The sequence below is a fragment of the Parasteatoda tepidariorum genome, chromosome 1, assembly GCF_982258835.1.
Source record: "Parasteatoda tepidariorum strain Cologne lab strain chromosome 1, Ptep-v5.0, whole genome shotgun sequence".
Taxonomy (NCBI): Eukaryota; Metazoa; Arthropoda; class Arachnida; order Araneae; family Theridiidae; genus Parasteatoda; species Parasteatoda tepidariorum.
Genome location: NC_141755.1, coordinates 69,412,090 through 69,431,592, shown reverse-complemented (window position 1 = coordinate 69,431,592; position 19,503 = coordinate 69,412,090). Strand labels below are relative to the sequence as shown.

Here is a 19,503-nt window from a genome sequence, read left to right as displayed (position 1 = left end):
AAATTAATTTTATAGTTAAAATGATTAGGTCATTTTAAAATGACTTAGGAGTGTTTTCATGCCTATAAGCAACAGTGCTAAAAGTTATAACTAAGTCTAATCACAGAGTATAGAAATGAGTCTCGCTGGCTTTATTTAGCCATTCTGATTGTTCCCTATCAGCAATCCATTGAGCCCCGTTGAGATTACTATATATTTTTTACATATCGTTTAATTACAAAATCACACTGATCAATGTTTTTATATGCATTTTTCATAAAATAATTTCATCTCTCTTTCTTCTTTGTAGGTGTAAATGAAAACAATGAAGCCAATCATTTAAATATTGGATCAGAAATTGTTGATTGTAAAGGTTATTTTGCAGAGCATCCATTAAAACATAATTTTTAGATTATATGTGATAGTTTTTAATAAAATTAATCAATTCCTCATCATGCTGCTTCCATTCACTTAATTTTAATGACACACTTTATGACTGTGTTATTTTTTTCTTAAAAAATTACATTTAATGGGAAAAACTTATGAGCCACATGATTTAAAATCTGAAAACATGTATTATTAAAGTATTGAAGTTGTATTGCAATAAAGTTACAAAAATTCACTATTCAAATTTCAGATACTTGATATAAATTAATAGAAATTTTAAGACCATGAGAAAAACTAAAATATAAGTAATTTGCAATGTGTGCATGATGTGTAAATAAAATTTGCATTTAATTGATTTTGTGACATCAACAAACTGAGAACAATAATAGAATGAAAATGTTCTAATTCATGATTCAAAATCCTTACAAATAAATTTTGCTCTGTAGTGATGGGAAAATTACTGCTCAATTACGAGACTATGCAATCTTGATTTTCAATTATAAAATTTAAACCATGGATAATGAATTGGGATACATTGCTTAAAAAAAATGACTATTACTATAGTTCACATGAATTTTGTGTTGCAATATTTATAAATTGATTTTATAAATTGAATTATGTAAATTAGTTTGCAAGCTACTCACTTATACTTTTTAACTTATGTCGCATCTAATAATATTTCTCAAGTAAATGTACTCTTATGAAAACAGTTGAAATTTTAGGTGATTTAAATTTCTAATTTAATCTAACATAGAGTCTCGGTGCTACCATCTAGTGTGGCAGAAACTAGACGTCCAAATTAACATGACCAACGGTATCTCACCCATTGTGGTGGTCCTGAAAGAGTGGATACCACCTCTGGAGAACGCACTAGGTCTGCTCATCGGCAAGACCGATTGTGCAGCTCATTGGAAATAAAATAAAAAATTTCTAATATAATGCTAACAGGGACTTAGGGCCAATTAGTTCAGGCTAGTGAGTTTACACCATCTTTTCATTGATCTTACAACTTGTATAAAATCTTTTATGGTTGGTGTCACCTTGTGTTAATGCTTCAACAAATTCTCATTTGGAACAAGCAAAAAAATTTCAAGTTTTTACAACTTACAAAACATAACTATAAAAAGAAGTTTGTTACCCAAAAATTCTGTTTTCTCTCTGTTTCTTTAAAAATAATCTCTAAAAGTGGAAGGGAAATGCAATTTGCGAAGCAAATGATTCTATAACTAGCATATTTTTAGCATCATAAAAATTAACAAAACCATTCATGATACCCCTGTGGCAGAATTTTTTCGCCCTTTCTGCGACAAACTTCCCTAGCACTAATATTTTGCTTTAAGATACTTTTAGTTATACGAGGTTTGCTATTTATATTTCTGGCCTAATAATGAAAAAACAAATATGTAGGATCGAAATTGGTTTTATTGTTTTTCAAAATATTCTCCATGATGATCAATACACTTTTGCATGCGTTTGAACCAATTTTCAAAGCACTTTTTCCAGTCCGATTGAGGTAACTCCAAAACATGCGTTTTGAATGCATCAACCGCTTCTTCGGGGGTCGAAAATCGTTGTCCACGTAATTTATTTTTGATGTGTGGGAATAAGAAGTCATAGGGTGCCAAATCAGGGATGACCCATCAGTTCGATCTTTCGCTCCGTCAGAAATGCCTTTGTTTGAGTCGATGTGTGAGAGCTCGCATTGTCATGATGAAGAATGATTCGGCTGTTCTTCTGCTTTTTTCGAATTTCTCCGATGACTTCTGTCAAACAAATGATCGTGTACCATTCAGAATTAACCGTCCTGCGTTGCTCTAACGCCACTGTTGCCACATGACCGTTAATGCCGAAGAAACAGACAATCATTTGTTTCGATGTGCTTCTTCCTCGAACAACTTTTGTTGGTTTTGCCTCGTCTTAGAAGACCCATACAGTTGATTGCTGTTTTGTTTCCGGCTCATATGCATAGATCCATGATTCGCCACCTGTGTAGATGTTATACACAGCCTTTGATGTACCTTGAACGTATTTTTCCAACATTTCCTAGCACCAATCGACACAAGCCTTTTTTTGAGCGTTTGTCAGATTATGCGGGATCCAACGCGAACAAATTTTTTTTACGCTCAAATGTTCATGCAATATTTTATTGATGCTAGTCATACTAATGTCCAAAGACGCCTCTATCTCACGGTATGTCACATGACTATCTTGCTTTATCAGTTCACGCACAGCATCGATCTTTTCTGTCACAACGGATTTTGGACGACCTGCACGGGATTCGTCCTGGATCGAACATCGACCACGATTAAATTCGTTATACCAATTTTTTACAGTGCTGTGGATGGCGCTTTATCGCTGAATAAAGAATTAAGTTCATCGAAGCACTCTTGTCTTGACAATCCACGTCGAAAGTTATGAAAAATAATGGCACGAAAATGTTCACGATTCAATTCCATTTTTTGAAAGAGAAGAACTTTTCAATTTACTGTCAACAACACAAATGAAGCTAGAATGGTAAATCGTCTGCTGAATTTATGTTTAAAAATATCAAACTTTCGATTAAAATCGTCTGCGGCCGCCTAGCAACACTTACTGTTGCCAAGGCCAGAAATATAAGTAGCAACCCTCGTAACAATTACTAATTTTAAGTAACAAAAACGTTGTGTTTACAGAAGAAAGTATAGAATAAAATGTATAAAAATTATAAAGTGATATTAATTCTAATATTTTATGCGATATTCTCGCCTTTTGTAGGCAGAAAATACAATTTTGAATTTTGTAAATCACTACACAAATTAAAATTCGTAAATAAATTAAATAAAATGTCTTCTGAATACTCCCAACTCCTGATACTTCTAACTCCTGATACTTCTCTGAATACTTCTAACTCCCAAAATAATGATCACGAATCACACGAATAGGTTTCTTTAAAAAAGAGATACTGAAATAAGTATATGTAAAATATGGGTTTTTGAAGAGAAAAAAAAAGGAAAGAAGAAAAATCATTTCTTGACCAAACTATCTTTCACAATTTCTGATTTTTTTTTAATTTTATTAGTTTGAAATTCTAGCTAAAGCCAGTTATTACCTATTTTTTTTTTTTTTTTTAAATCTCAAATAAAAATAGAAAAAACGATTATATTTCTTTCCTCTTTGATGCGCAAGAAAGACATATTTGAACTAAGACAAAAATCTAATGCGACCATATATTAAGGGTATTAACGAGTAACTGTCTTTTATAGAATTAATACACTTTTTCTTATAAAAATCTAAGCACAGTTTTATAGTGTTACATTACATCAGTTAACATCATAAATATCCTAAATTATCCTTTTTGGTTTAAAAAAAGAATGTTTTTAGGATATATATGAAGAATTTTTCAGTAAGCTAAGTTAATTCTTTTTGCAATGCAGAATTATAAATTCACTCTAAAATTTCTACTGTGAATTAAATTTAAACTTAATTGTTGTCTGAGCTTATAGTTAAGATCTATGTTGTGTGCCCATCTTTTGAGAAAAACGGCCCTTAAAACGACCTTTTCAAAAAAAAGAAAAACATTCCTTGATGCTCTGATTTGTTTTTTTATCAGATTTCGAATTCTTAAAAGATATTTTCTTTCCTTTCAGTCCTTACAAATCTTTAAATGTGCTTAGATTTTTACAATAAAATAAATTTTAGGTAGGGGAGAGTGGGGTCAATTGTAACATTTTTTGCTTAACTATTTTTAACTAACAAAGAATCCAATATATTATTAGTATTAATTGACAGACGAGTAAAGTAGACTATCTTCTACTAGAAAAAAATATAAATACCTTATTTTAAATGTTATTATATTAGTGATTAACAATTTTTGACAGTCGCGCACTTGTTACAATTGTCCCCACTTACGGGGTCAATTGTAACAGTTCATAAATTCAACTAAAACATAGTTAATTATACATATTATCATAGTTGTGATATATTTTTTTATTGATCAAAATAGTAATGATATTTTAGGAGTAAAAATAATAATGAGCAGAGACCTAAAGGGTTAAACTTTTAACTTTAAGGGGTTAAAAATTTTAATTTATGCTGTGAAAGGTGAAATGAAATAATGCACATATAACATAATATAAATGATATAGGAAACTATTGGTGGTTCTTAAAGAGTTAAGTAATGGTTTGTAAACATAAGATTATTTATTTTCAGCTGTTACAGTCGTCCCTTTACTTATTGTTACAATCGTCCCCAAGTCGCCATTTCAGCTTTATTTGTTAAAAACAATACTAGTTAATTAACAAAACTAATCTTTTTTTTCTTAAAATGTTAATTAAGGTGTCCACTTACATATTCGGTTAATAATTTTTATTTGTTTAAACAAAATTACTATGTTACAATATAATATTCTAACACCAAAAAAAGTACTTACGTAGCGTGAAAATATCTTTTGTGATATAACTCTTTCAAAAGTACATAAAAATGGTTGCCAGCAGGGGTGTACATGTAGATTTATTAAATACACCTTGTGCGCCACGTAGGAACCGAATCTAGAACCCGACACTCGAAATATTTGCTCTGTTACAATCGTACCCTGTTACAATTGACCCCACTCTCCCCTACTCTTACAATTCAGTATCCATTCATCACTATATATATATTTTTCTTTTTGTTTTATTTTTTACGTCCCTTAAGAAATAGACGAATTGAAGTAAGAAAAAACGCAATATATGTTCCTATTATTATATTTTCAAAACTACATCAGGTAACACACCAACAGAATGCCTTCGACTTAGTCACACGAACTGTTACTTTTCCCACTGCGCATCCTGCACAGCAAACTGGCATTTGACCTATTTTGGATTCTGCAAAATAAATAATATAACCAAGATAATAGTATAAAAGAAATTTACATATAACTGAATTTTTGTATGTTTTTTATATACTAATTCACTATTCTGAACTTATTCACATCAAATTTAGTGTACTCATTTGAAGTAGTGCAAAGTACACTAGCTAGTGCAAGTAGCTGGCCATTAGAATTGCTACTCTAAGTTGGAATATGTATAACAAAATGATATTTTTTGAACTCATACACTACGGGGTAATGAGCTCGTGATTAAATTTACAGTAAATTAAGCCCTCTAGATTCTTAAAAGTTGGTACAAAAAGCTGCCACTTCTGACAGTAAAAAAGAGCATTTATCTGACTGGATGAAGTTGTTGTTACTTTACGTCGCACTAGATCTGCACAATGGGCTATTGGCGACGGTCTGGGAAACATCCCGGAGGATGATCCGAAGACATGCCATCACAATTTTGATCCTCTGCGGAAGGGATGGCACCCCCGCTTCGTTAGCCCGACGACCTGCGCGCGTAGTCGAGCACTTTACGGTAGCACAGTTTAACGAGGACCAATACCGCACACCCTCGGTCCCTACGCAGACTGATCCAAGTGGTCACCCACCCGCACACTGACCGTAGCCAGTGATGCTTGACTTCGGTGATCTGCTGGAAACCGTGTCTTAACGATCAGTCCACTGCGGGACGACTGGATGAAGAGATTGCCATTTTCAGAGACCTGGATCAAAACAGCTTCAATTCATTGACAGTAGTAATTGGTGAGTCCATCTCTCAACAACCTACGCGTTTTCAATTGTTCAAAGATCAGGAGGACCGGCCGTGTTGATCATGGTGATTGTTGGATATGTAGTGTATCAAGTTAAGGTCACAAAAATACGGACAGTTGTGCAATATCCTGTGAAAACGATCGTTAGAGAGTCCTTTACGATAAGGCAAAGCCAGCCACCGGTCTAAATACACCTGGAATGTAACACTGGCTTGTAAAAATGACAGTAAAGCAAAAAAAAAAAAAAAAAAAAAAAAAAAAAAAAAAAAAAAAAAAAACGATGTGATCGACTCACGTTTCAAATAGCACTCAATATAATATCACTGAGTGATGGACCAGTATGACGATGCCGAATGCAATTTGGCTACATGCGTTCTCAGAAATACCACCAAACACGGATGTAGCCATCATAGCTTTGTATGCAGATCCGGCATTCAACTATAAAGATCCCATGCTTCCATTCATGGGTCCAGGTTGGTAATTAATCACACCATTGAAGATGCCCCTCTAAGTGAAGGAAAACAGAAGCCTTGGCTGTCCATTCTGCTGCAAACGTTATCGAATTGTTTGAGCACAAACTTGCAAACGACTTCATTTCCATATTCATGTTTCGTAATGACTATCTCCTTGCCTGTTAGTAGTAGAGGGCAGCTTACATCTAGTAGCATTTCGTGGATGTTTCTTATTACGGTCCAGAACCCATCAATTTCATATTCTCTGGATATTTAAGGAATTTTTGCCAAGTCGAGCAGTAATAATACAGTGCGATAAAACCCAACTCTGGTTGCTATAATTTTTCCTTAATGAAAACGAGACCCTAACTTTTACTCATTTCTTCTTCTTATGCAAAAAATTATAACAAAACAAACTTCTAAATCGAAAATGAAGTTCAAATTGAATCGGAGAAAATTGCTGTTGAACCTCTGCTTTTATATGCATTATAGCTATCACCACTGCCACGTGCTTGACATGAATGAGCTGGAAATCTAATCCTTTGCGTATCTCACCATGTTTTATCTCTGGTGCAAATTTTACGAGCGTGGCGTGCCGTTTTCCGGTGGGGTAACTTTAATTGGCAGTAGTCTATAATATACCACGTATTTCCTTTGGTTGATAGTATACCCTTTTAAAACGTGTTTCAAAAAGCTTAATTGATGTAACATCAAAATAAATTTGAAATTATCTACTAAGTGCCAAATTTACATTTCTAAGAGCCAATGTGATATGGTAAATCGGACTTACAAGGATAAAATGTTATACGTATTAGTTAAATTTTCTTTTGGTGAGTTCAACTTCTGTAAGTCTAATACTAATAAAGTCGGCAAGAAGGGAAAAATTTAAAAAAAGAAACAGTTTGAAATTAGAATTTTGCTTCAAATGTAATGCACTTAAATTGTTTTTTTCCCCCTTTGGTGAACCTGAAAAGAACTTTTAAATGGTTGCTATGGTTATGAAATAGTAATTCATTACTATATTATTTAGTTTTAATTAGGTTAGGTAACCTTACTTCTTCGACAGGTGTTGCACCTTTGCCTTGTCCAACAAGGTAGCCTTCTCTCTGCTCCTAAAAAATAACACGATATGATTTATAATCTGGCAATCATGAATTAAGTTCTCAGTGAAATTGCAATCGAGAACAGGGGTTCATCTTATGATTCTCAGACAGTACCTGTTTACATTCTCAATTTATTAATTCTCTAAATGACAAAATCCTAAATTAAATGCTAAAATCCCCAAATAAAACTCGGAAGACCTACAGCTGCCTTGATGCTTTAAAAATATTGTTACTTCACATTTGAGAATTATAACAATTAATATTTTGAAATATTTAATGTGAAATACGAATACGATATTCTCGGGGACATTCATTCGTGCGTCGGTTATTCGTCAAACCATATGAGATGAGGGAGTTGCATAAGTTATAACATAATACTTTATAACAGAAAAATGTATTTAATAACGAAGAATGATGTGAACGTTACAGTGTCTGAATATTAATTAATAACACATCGCTGCGCAGAGCGCCATCTGTGAGAATGAAATATTTTTACTATTTACAAGAGTGAGCCACGTAGCTGAGACACTTTTTGACACATTTGAAATTAGTGAATTTAACACTTGCCGAAGAATAGTTAATAAATTAAATTAATAACGACTATGGTTGCAAATGGATTGGTTCTTAACTAATTTAACTTTGTATCAATTTTACATTGGTTATTCTTGCAACTGAAACAGATTCCATAAATTGTATAAAAATCGTTTTTATTGCTTAAAAAAGCTGAAAAGTCACTAACGGATATCATTATAAAGAGGTTTATATTTATCACGTAACTGATTTTAGTTTCTTAAATTCACTACATAAACTCCCGCCTTTATATTGTGAGAATCTAATCCTTGGATTAAAATGAATTAAAACAAATATTTATTTCAGTCGTGATTACCTACCTAAAACTATACTTATCAAGATGAGTCCCAAAAACATTCCGTAAGTGTTCATTCTGAAAAAAAAAAGAGAATTGTTATTTAAAAAAAAAAAACACGTTAATATTGATGCCATTTTATTAACAATAAGCTGTTGCTGCTAGATCTTTCAATTCCAAACTTCCCTTAATGTAAATGGATTGTTCCATTTCGTTTGAAGGTATGGAATGCATGGCATGATATTCTCTACACTTTTTTTTTAAAAAAAGGTATTGGGCAGTCGTCAGTTCGGTATTTCTTATACTGCTACTTTTTAAGATACCGAGGCATCGCCTAATTCTATATATAGAACTTTTTTTAAGTTAACCCCTTTGTGGTTAAAGCCCTTTTAAAAGTACAGCTACTTTTTTTCTTCCAATAGCCATTTTGAAGTAAGTAAATGTATGTATACAACCAATTTTTGTGGTCGGGCATTATTGGGTTAAGAAATAATGCTCGGTATACACTCACGCCGTATTCCATACACAGATATTTTTCATTTATTTATTAATTAATTTTTTTTTTTAAGATTTAGGGCAATTGCATTATATTTCATACACTGAAATTTTTTCTATTCCAAATTATATGAAATTCGTATGTGATTCCGAAGAAAAGGAACAAGATTAAAAAAAATTATTGACTATAATTGATGAAAAGAAGCTACGCAAAATGTCACAAATTCGCAGTGCCAGAATGCTTTTATATTGAATGCTTTGCCAGAATGCTTTGTTATTAGAATTATTTGATTTATTTTCGATTTTCAAATTCTGAAATCAAAAATAAATAAATCCACTATATATTTTGCATACTATATATTCTATATGTCTGCATTTTCCCTGAATCAGGTAGCTATTTTAGGAAAAATACAAGCATGCAATCCCTACCCTTCCCTATCAGCGAAAAATACTGAACAATCCTCTGCCTTCGGTAGAAAACTATGGAAATTGCTTGTTTTATAATGATATGAACTTAATTCAGCACTGCTGCAAAGGTGTTAAGTTTTCGAAAAAAATGGAGAGAAAAAAACTAAAATTTACTTAGATTATTTTAGATTTAAAATATTATTGATCAAAGCTTACGATTGCGAAAAAGGTATTCTGTGTAACTTATGATTATTATTTTAGAAGTTCGATTCCGATTTCTCTTCAAATTAATAAATTTTATTCCCTTCAAGGCATTATTCATCTTCAGAATTTATTTTTTCCTTTATTTATATACCGCATCTTTTACGTAGGTCCGATTCGAAATTATGGGGAAATATTTTTTTTTTTCGATTTGTTCTATTGCAGAGTAAAAATAATTACAGTTTAAACCTGCTTTAATAAATCCGGATATATATAATGAACACTGGTTTGTAATTAACGTAGTTTGTGGTCTTGTCTGAACTGTTATATAGAAAACATCTAAAAATTGATAATTCGTTAATAGAGGATTTAAATTTCTTCTTTGCCGGTATTTAAATTTTTAAGTAATATGATAAATTCGAAAGTGTACATTTAAAAATTTTATACAATGAACTATCCGGATATATAATGAACACTGGTTTGTAATTAACGTAGTTTGTGGTCCCTTCTGAACTGTCATTTAGAAAACAACTAAAAATTGATAATTCGTTAATAGAGGATTTAAATTTCTTTTTTGCCGGTATTTAAATTTTTAAGTAATATGATAAATTCGAAAGTGTACATTTAAAAATTTTATACAATGAACTATCCGGATATATAATGAACACTGGTTTGTAATTAACGTAGTTTGTGGTCCCTTCTGAACAGTCATTTAGAAAACAACTAAAAATTGATAATTCGTTAATAGAGGATTTAAATGTCTTCTTTGCCGGTATTTAAATTTTTAAGTAATATGATAAATTCGAAAGTGTACATTTAAAAATTTTATACAATGAACTATCCGGATATATAATGAACACTGGTTTGTAATTAACGTAGTTTGTGGTCCCTTCTGAACAGTCATTTAGAAAACAACTAAAAATTGAAAATTCGTTAATAGAGGATTTAAATTTCTTTTTTTGCCGGTATTTAAATGAATCAAATAAAATTTTTAATCAATATGATAAATTCAAAAGTATACATTTAAAAATGTTGATTTAAAATGAAGATACATTTGAAAATATTAATTTAAAAAGAAGATACATTTGAAAATATTAATTTAAAATGAAGATACTTTAAAAAGAATTGTTTAAAACTATTTATTCCGCTGAAATGAATAAAACGAGTGGTTTCAAAAGCATGCACTAGCGAATTGGTTGTATAAAACTTTTGAATGCAACTTTCTTCGAAAATGATGCAAATTAAAAAGATAAACATCTAAAAAATTCCAATAAAAGCTTTTAAAAACTCATTATAAAGAGACAACCATTTAATTATAAGGAGAATATTTTGAATGTCACTTAATGTTCTGATATTAAATTTCGTTATAGGAAGAAATTCTATGTCAGGTAAAGTTGTTGTAGAAAGAAACTACGTGTTTCGTTAGCTAAACATTTATGAAGCAAATTACATATTGTAATCACTTTTTCTAACAATACTACTTCAATACGCTAAAAAATATTTTTCCGAATATTTTAGATATATTGAACCATCATTTATAGAGGACTTATTGTTAAGTCCACAGACGGTTCACTATAACAATGTCCGATTGTACTTTTAACACAATTATAAAATTGATTAATCAAAAACAATTAAAAATCTTTTTTTTTTAATCAATACAAATTGGTAAATGAAATATCTCTTACCTGTGCTATTTCACGATTTCTGAGTAAGATTAGGATGATTAAATTTCCTCCTTTTTTTCTCTCAAAAAATGTCACAATGATAAATTCTCATCCTTTTTATGCACTTCCGACAGGATAAAAAATCATCCGGTTTACTTCCTTCCAACATATAATACTCACATCCAGTCATTAGAGAATCAATTATAGTAATTTCAGTTATAAGGTAAGTGTCTGTTACTTTTATACATTGTTAGAGCAAATTTAATCCTCAATCTATTCAAATCTCCAATATTTATTTATGCTATTAATATCGCTGTAAGGTGGGAGTACGGGGGCTTTGATAAAGATCGTAAAGTAATTATTGATACTTTTGTTACTTATTTATACAAATTATCACTGATACCTGTGTTACTTATTGATACCAATTATCATTTATACTTATTGATATACCAAATATTACTGATATCTTTGAACAAAGCAGAGTTGAAAATTTATATTTGTAGTAAGGAATTACAAATATAAGTAGGGAATACTTCAATATTTATTTATCCTATAAATGTCTCTGCAAGGAGTGGGCATGAAGTTTCGATAAAGGTGATAAAGTAATTATTATTGACATCTGATATTTATTGATACCAAATATTATTAATACCTTTACTTATTCATACCAATCATAATTGATACGTATTGATATACCAAATATTATTGATATCTTTGAACAAAGCAGAGTTGAAAATTTATATTTGTAGTAAGGAATTACAAATATAAGTAGGGAATACTTCAATATTTATTTATCCTATAAATGTCTCTGCAAGGAGTGAGCATGAAGTTTCGATAAAGATGATAAAGTAAGTATTATTGATGTCTGATATTTATTGATACCAATTATTATCGAAACCTTTACTTATTCATACCAGTCATAATTGATACGTTTTGATATACCAAATATTATTGATATCTTTGAACAACACAGAGTTGAAAATTTATATTTGTAGCAAGGAATTACAAATATAAGTAGGGAATACTGCAATATTTATTTATCCTATAAATGTCTCTGCAAGGAGTGAGCATGAAGTTTCGATAAAGATGATAGAGTAATTATTATTGATATCTGATATTTATTGATACCTTTACTTATACATACCAATCATAATTGATACGTATTGATATACCATATATTATTGATACCTTTGAACAAAGCAGTCCTGAAAGTTTATACTTACAGTATGAAATCCGGCGTTATGCAAATCTCACCGGCATTTCGCTATGCGCCAAGTTACATGGAGAAGTAATCGTTAGTAATGTAGTACAGTTTCTTAAATGAGAAATGGGAGAGTTTATTTATTGTCTATCAATTTGTTTGTATTTTTTGTTAGTATTGTCTAAAAAATTCCATTATTGGGAGGCTATGGAACTTTGTATCTAGATTTACTACTCACCTTTTTCTCTAATGTTTTTTTTTTTCAATTGTTCACTTTTATTTGTTTGTTCTTTGCTTATAGCCGTTTCTTTAGTTCGGTTTGAGTTTCGCCAGAACAGAACAGTTCACTTTTAAAATCACCTGATTGATTTGAAATAAAATTAAAAGGTTTTTTTATGTGTTGTAAAAAGCTACTAATTTTTTTTTTCTTTTTCATTTTAAAGAACAGGGATGCCAATCGATCCATTTTCTGCAAAAGTTTTAATGAATTGGTAGCGAATTAAAGAGCAAAACTTGTGGAATAAGGAAAAAATACGTTTACTATTTAAAAATGTCACCATGAGATAACTGCCATAAAGATGCATTTCATATGTTACTTTGAATTTCTGATGTGTACTGGTGGAAAAAATACTTAATAAAAATTACTTAACCAAAAAGTAACTTAAATTTCGTTTACCACTAGAAAATATTTTTTTTACAAAGCGGAGCAAGTTGGCCTCCCTGAACGTAATGCATACTTTAATAATTATATTTTCAATTTAATAAATGATAAGTTTAACCACCACGAAAGTAAGTAAAACAAAATTATAAAAGAAAAATTGACTATTTTGTTACAGCAATACCTAAATTAACCCCTTAAAGATCGGTTAATTTTCAAGAAAATGGTCATAAAAGTGCCTATTTTTTTATCACATATCACAAATACACGTATTTGTTTAGTGCTGACATCTAGTTTAAAATAAATTAACTATCTACAATTACCTTAAAAACCTTACCTTGGTACTGCCATCTGGTGTGCAAAATGAGAAATAAAATGTTTTCCGGGCAAAAGAAATGAATTAGTTTTATTCTTAATTACGCGTTACGACTGAACACTCCAGCCCGGAAATATCACGGGAGCGAGAAATAGAGGGCACAACCTCACCTCATCATTTTCACGGGTGCGAGAAAGAAGGGGTTAAAAGAAAAAGTTCATCGCATTTATTGCTCTTTCGCAAGGTGGCCACAGTCTGGGAGAATTTAAAAAGTAGTTCAAAAAAGATACTTTAACTAATTCCTACCTAACAAAATATTTTATAAACTAAAAGACATGTTACAATTGACTAACTTGATTCCTAAATATACAGTAAAATCAAAAAACATAAAAATTTTCAATATTTCCACGAAACATTTGACATAACTTTTTAAGGTTCCCAGACCGTGGTCCTCGGCCCTCCTGCTTTCTCTACCACTTTAAATACTATTAAAAAACGTTTCCATTAAATCGGAACACTGAGCAAGTATGTCTATGCTTACGTTTTTTAATTACAATTAGATTTCAACTAATATGTAGACAAGTTATAACTGTGCGTTTACTTTCAGTATAAGTATTTCCTCAACTCGGAAACAAATTTTTGAAGAATATGTCTGGAGTCCGGAATTTGTTGACGAAAATATGCCGTTAAAGATAGTGAAAAATATCCTTAAAAGATGCCCAAAAATGTTCTTAAAATTTGAAAAAAAAAAACATTTCTGTAATTAAATAAAAGCTTAAATCTGAAACATTATATATCCCGCAGTGGACTGATTGTGAAAACACGGTTCCCAGTAGAATACCGAAGTTAAGCATCACTGGCTGCAGTCAGTAAGCGTGTGGGTGACCGCTTTGATCAGCCTGTGTAGGGACCGAGAGTGCGCGGTATTAGTCTTCGTTAAACTGTTTAACCATGCTCGACTTCGAGAGCAGGTCGTCGGGATACTATAGCGGAGGAGCCTTTCCCTCTGCAAAGGATCAAAATTGTGATGACATGTCTTCGAATCATTCTCAGGGATTTTTCCCAGACCGTCGCCAATAGCCCATTGTGCAGCTCTAGTGAGAGTAAATAAAGTACCTACCTACCTGAAGCATCATATCTTCCTTAAAATTTTATATTGCATATAATTGTATGTATGCGTGTATATATAAAGAGAAATCGGGTTGTAATATTTTATTAAAGTTTAAAATTAATGTTAAATAATAACAAAAGACTAAGAAAAAAATTGGTGTTTCCGGAGTAATCTTGAATTCCAATGCTCTTGTTTCTTATTTTAACCACCCATAATGTCTCCATAAATTATTTTTGTTTTTATCATTCGCTCAGTTTTATTCTGAGCAATGGTTATCCTTTTCCCTGAAAATTGTAGTAAATAAAATAGAATAACTCCGTTGAAATTTGAGAAAATTGTAAAAATTACCTCTGGTATTTTCAAAGATTTCAAAAATATGCCCTAAAAATAAAAACAAAGAACCAGAAAATCTCCAAAAATTCCCCAAAATGAAAATAAATGTTCTGAAATCTCAACAAACGTTCTAAAAATACAAAACAAAACAAAAAAAAGTGCCCCCAAAGAGCAGAAGAATCCAAAAATGGAAAATGTAAAAAATGCATATGTCTTCAAATTCGAATAGTTATGACACTTAAATTTCGAATGATTATTTAAGGTGTTTAAACTTTTAGAACTCTATATTATTATTATTGCTACCATTATTACTATCATTATTATTACTTTTAAATAGCCACGACAAATTTGGAAAAGATTTTTAAAAAAAATTTGCATCTCAAAAAGTTTGCTTTTAATTATGTTGCTCACATGAGGCCTACAAGAAAGTTCTACCTGCTACAATACGCTCCTCATTTTGTAAGTAATGCGAGTGGTTCTTTTAAAAGAAAGTGGTAGGGTGTATTTACTTTTTAACTGAATGGCAATGCACCATCATAAAGAGACGCATTATATATGGCACAAAACAGCATGTGCACAGCATATTCAAATTTATAGCAAAAGTATCCGACCTAACTAACAATAAGCGGTCCATCTTATGAAAACATTTATTGGCACATGCCCTGCCGCTTTTTGATTTATAAAGACATTATTTGCATCTGTGTAAGGCTTATTCTTTCGCCGGCAGAATTTTCCGGTTGATTTCAGATCAGACAGAATTTCCCCAATGTCAAGTATAATTTAAAATCATAAAGCCGTCATCCTCTATATTAATATCAAAATTAAACTCATTTGCACAGTTATTTGAATATCTACTATTCAAATATTGTCATGATTCAAAAACATAAATAAAATATTACAACGTCACTAAAATATAAGCTGCGCTTTGCATTTTATTTAGACAACAGAAATATTTGTCTTTTATTTAAATCATTCATTTGAAACAACTGAATAGCCGTGTGTTACTTAATATTTCTTTTGAAAAAGAAATATTTATCATGTGTGAAGGAAGAAAAATGCCCTTTTGAAAATGCGAAATTGCATAATATAGTTAACATAATTAAATGCCAAGTTGCATAATATTGAAAAAGTTTTCATGCGTGGTTTCTTGTTTGATTTTTTATTGACTCACATAAATTTCTCAAATAATGTTTGACTACCGCAACACAGGTTTCTTTACAAGTTAGATTCTTATTGAGAAATAAATCATAACAAAAGGATGAGTGCAAAAAAAAGAAAAATCATGACTGATACTCGATTTAAATTTAAAATAAATAATAAATTTTACACGATTTCTTCGGTTTTGTCATTTTTTTTTGCATGATATATACATAAACTTTGTTTCCTGAAAACAACAATGAAAACATAATTACGTTGTTTCCAAACTTTTTTTGATATGAAATGCGTCAAACTTAATTAATTTTAGGCAAAAATTCTAAAAGGAAGAAAAGAAAGTACAACCAGAATAAAAAGACCAATTGTAAAACAGAATAGAATAGAATAGGGTAACTTTATTAATGAACACGAGTTTATTTTTCTTTCAAAATATAAATCGCTGAAATTACTAGTTTTTATCTTTTAGGAAAAAAAGGGGAAGGCATCTTCCCCAAAATTGGAGACTTAATACGTAATACAAGGTTGTCATGATCTGGAAAAGTTTTTAGAGTGGTAATAAAAGTGAGATAGATTTAGATAATTTAAGTAACTAATAAGTTTTTAAATTTAAAGGAAATATATAAGGGTGAAAAAAAATACCACGGAAATAATTTTATAAATCTCAAATGAAAGCTAAATGTAAGCATTTTTCAGTAGTCTTGAGAAACTCTAGCTACCACTCATTTATATTTACCAGGTCGTAAAAAAACCTGGAATAATTTAAATTCAATTGAAAATAAGTTCTAGTTTTCGATAAAAAAATTTACATTGTTAATCCACTTGGCTGCAAGATTCACATTGAAAAAACATGTCCTTTTTTTTCTTTCCTAAAAGCTTACCGACTGGTAATTCAGTAATTTAATTCTAACAATTAAATTTGAGTAATAATATAGACATCTGTATTTCAATCTAAAATCAAGAGAAAATACATTGTTACGTACTTCTTCTTACTTCTTAAAAAGTTACTTCTTCTTACTTCTTAAAAAGTTACTTAAGAGTTACTTCTTAAAAAAATATAAAGGAGTAGCAAACATTAGGAAATTTAATAAAGTGCAAGTGTCCTACCACTTTCGCTAAAAAGGCATGTTACACAAAACTACAAAAATATTCATTTTTTTGCATCCTCTACAGCAGTGTTTCCCAAAGTGTGCGAAATATCTTGCAACAAACGAAAATTTCAAAATTTTATGTTTAAAAACAAAGCTAGCCATGAAAATGTACAATTACGTATTTTTCTATTGGCTATCTTTTTTGCAGAGTTAACAGTTAATAATCAGTGGTGTCGACAGCCAGTTGTGATTTTTAACTTGTGTGCAATTTTTTATAGTAAAAAATACGTTCAATTTTTTATTAGTGGTACACAGCGTTGCGAAAAATTTAGAAAGGGTACGCGAAAGTCATAAGTTTGGGAAACACTGCTCTACAGGGAAGGACAGTGGTGAACTGCGCTTTGTAATTGCTTAATAACAGGGTGTGAATTGCTCTTCTAGTGGGCGTGCGATAATTTAGCAAATTATTCAATGTGCAGTGGATAGAATCACCTCTCCTATTTTCATCGGCATGGATGCAATTTTTAATAAACAAGCACTATCTTGGCGATAAGCTTCTATATGGCCAAAAATAATCTATCTAAACATATTACACTAGAATAAAATTTCAAATGACTTGACTTGATATGGGGTAGATCAGAGTACCTGCCTGCGAAGCGGGCATCTCACTCCTTCATCAGAATGAATTTGCCCTAAGGCGACGGTGACTTGTGACGATAAAATATGGGAAGTACCGCAGAAAAATATCTGCGGTTATCTTCATGTAGTAGCTCCACTCTAGGCCTTGGTAGATGGGAGAAGGGATTGTATCTGGTTGACTAGTTCAGATTCCTTAAAAAGTTCTTTAATTCTTTGACGATTCGAAGAAATCTAGTAGCAGAGTCGGCAGCACTTCTGTGTTGCCTGCTCCTGGATGGTGTTTTCCTCTTTTTTTCTGGCACCGCAGCCTGAAAAACAGGCCGGGTGATCTCCTTGGCAGTTTACGCAGGTTGGAGGCTCGTTGAGGGGTTTACTGCAAAGATAGGTCCAATGTGCCCCTGCACATTTCATGCACGCTACTTGGCCGGTGCAGCTTTTTTGTGTTTGGCCGAGACCTTAACACTTGTAGCATTGAATCTCGTGACGGCCGCCACGAAATCTTTCAGCCCGCACTGGTGTGTCGAGCAGTCGGTCTGTTTGGTAGATGCTTGGGATCGTCTGAGAGGATGGCTAGAAAGAGGGCGAGGAGCTTGTAGTCCTGACCACGCCTCTTCCTCATCTATTCAATTCTTATTGGCCGGTATTCAATATCTGAGAGTTCATTTTCGAGATTGGAAATCTCAATTTCTGGATCAAGTCCTCGGAAGAGAACTTTAATTTTCCTGCCGGTGGGCCGCAGGACTTCTATCTGATCAGGATTTGTAGTAGGCGTCTCAACTGTAGCCTAGGCTTCAGCAGTGGCTCCTATTTCCATCTGTTCAGTTGTTTCTATCTCCGCTGGTGTTGTCGGGATATTCTCTTTTTCCTGGTGTGATGTCTCACTATCGGCCTCGGGAGCAGTTGGTGTCGCCGTGTTGACACTCTTTCCCCCCCGCTTTTTCTTTTCTTTCGGTGCTGTGGTAGGATGTTGGGTTGCAGGCTCCGGGATGGGAGTTGGACCTTGCTCATCTAACTCAGGTGTTGAGTCGACCGATGTTGTGGTCTGGGTTTCTCTCGGGATCTCAGTTGTTTCAGTTGTCTCCATAGCTGGGCCTTGTTCAGCTATTTCGGGTGTAGAATCAACCGATGTCGAGGTCTGGATATTTTCTTGTATCTCCACTGGTTCAGATATCTCTGGTTCAGCTGGGTCTGGCTTGACAGTTTGAGATTCTATCAGAGGTTTAAGTTCCTCATCGTAGTAGATGCATCTGTATAGATTTCCCAAATACATTGGGTCTTCTCTCTTGTTTTTTTTTCTGAGAATCTCGTCTAACTCCTTTCTGCATCCTTTTGCGTGACGTTCAGAATTCGTCAGCTCTTTTTCGATGTCCGTTATTTGTTGCAGCTTACTGCGGGCGAACTCTCTCGTGGCTTGTCTTATCTCGGTCAGATCGATGTCCGGTACGCGGGAGGGGCTGAACGCTTTTCCTCCGCGGCCAAATCTAAATGAAGTCATTGTAGCAGGAACTCGGTTTTAACACAACCTTACTCGAGGAGATCCGATGTTCGAATGGGTGAAATTTTCAGATACTGGAGTCAGGATTACATTTACAACTGGAATATAATATATTTACTGTAAGTAATGTTTTATATATTAAGCATTTTACCTTTAAAAATCAGTAATGGGCATGTGTATATGAGGGTAGTTGCACTTAATCTTTAAAAAAAACACCTTAGAGAGGGTATAGTGGATAAATGTATACCGGGCAGTGGCACTTGCGAGTTATACATAAAATGTAACCAAGGGGTTTTCGAATTAATTACATATTTGAAAGCCCTTCGTGTCCTTAAAGAGAACAAAAAG

General features: G+C 32.1%; 2 protein-coding genes and 1 long non-coding RNA gene across 4 annotated transcripts in view; 2 read left to right on the top strand and 1 right to left on the bottom strand.

Annotated features, from left to right (window-relative positions):
* LOC107456595 (complex I assembly factor ACAD9, mitochondrial) overlaps window positions 1–431 on the top strand; it is a 32,206-nt gene extending 31,775 nt beyond the window's left edge. Inside the window, exon 19 of the mRNA XM_087165915.1 lies at window positions 290–431. Coding sequence (XP_087022041.1) covers window positions 290–390 — 101 coding nt within the window. The 3' untranslated portion in view covers window positions 391–431. The remainder of the gene's footprint in view (window positions 1–289) is intronic.
* A 4,586-nt stretch (window positions 432–5,017) lies between these two features.
* LOC107456590 (uncharacterized) lies at window positions 5,018–11,270 on the bottom strand. Its single transcript, XR_001585727.4, has 4 exons — window positions 11,181–11,270; window positions 8,417–8,469; window positions 7,479–7,535; window positions 5,018–5,208 (listed from the first exon to the last, which is right to left on the bottom strand). It is a non-coding gene; the product is annotated as an uncharacterized LOC107456590 (long non-coding RNA).
* A 26-nt stretch (window positions 11,271–11,296) lies between these two features.
* LOC122272401 (uncharacterized) overlaps window positions 11,297–19,503 on the top strand; it is a 32,521-nt gene continuing 24,314 nt past the window's right edge. Inside the window, exon 1 of one of the 2 annotated variants that reach the window (XM_043056080.3) lies at window positions 11,297–11,382. The gene's annotated coding sequence lies outside the window, so the exon portion shown is untranslated. Of the gene's footprint in view, window positions 11,514–19,503 lie in introns of both variants that reach the window. The other variant, XM_043056081.3, reaches the window with a different exon arrangement.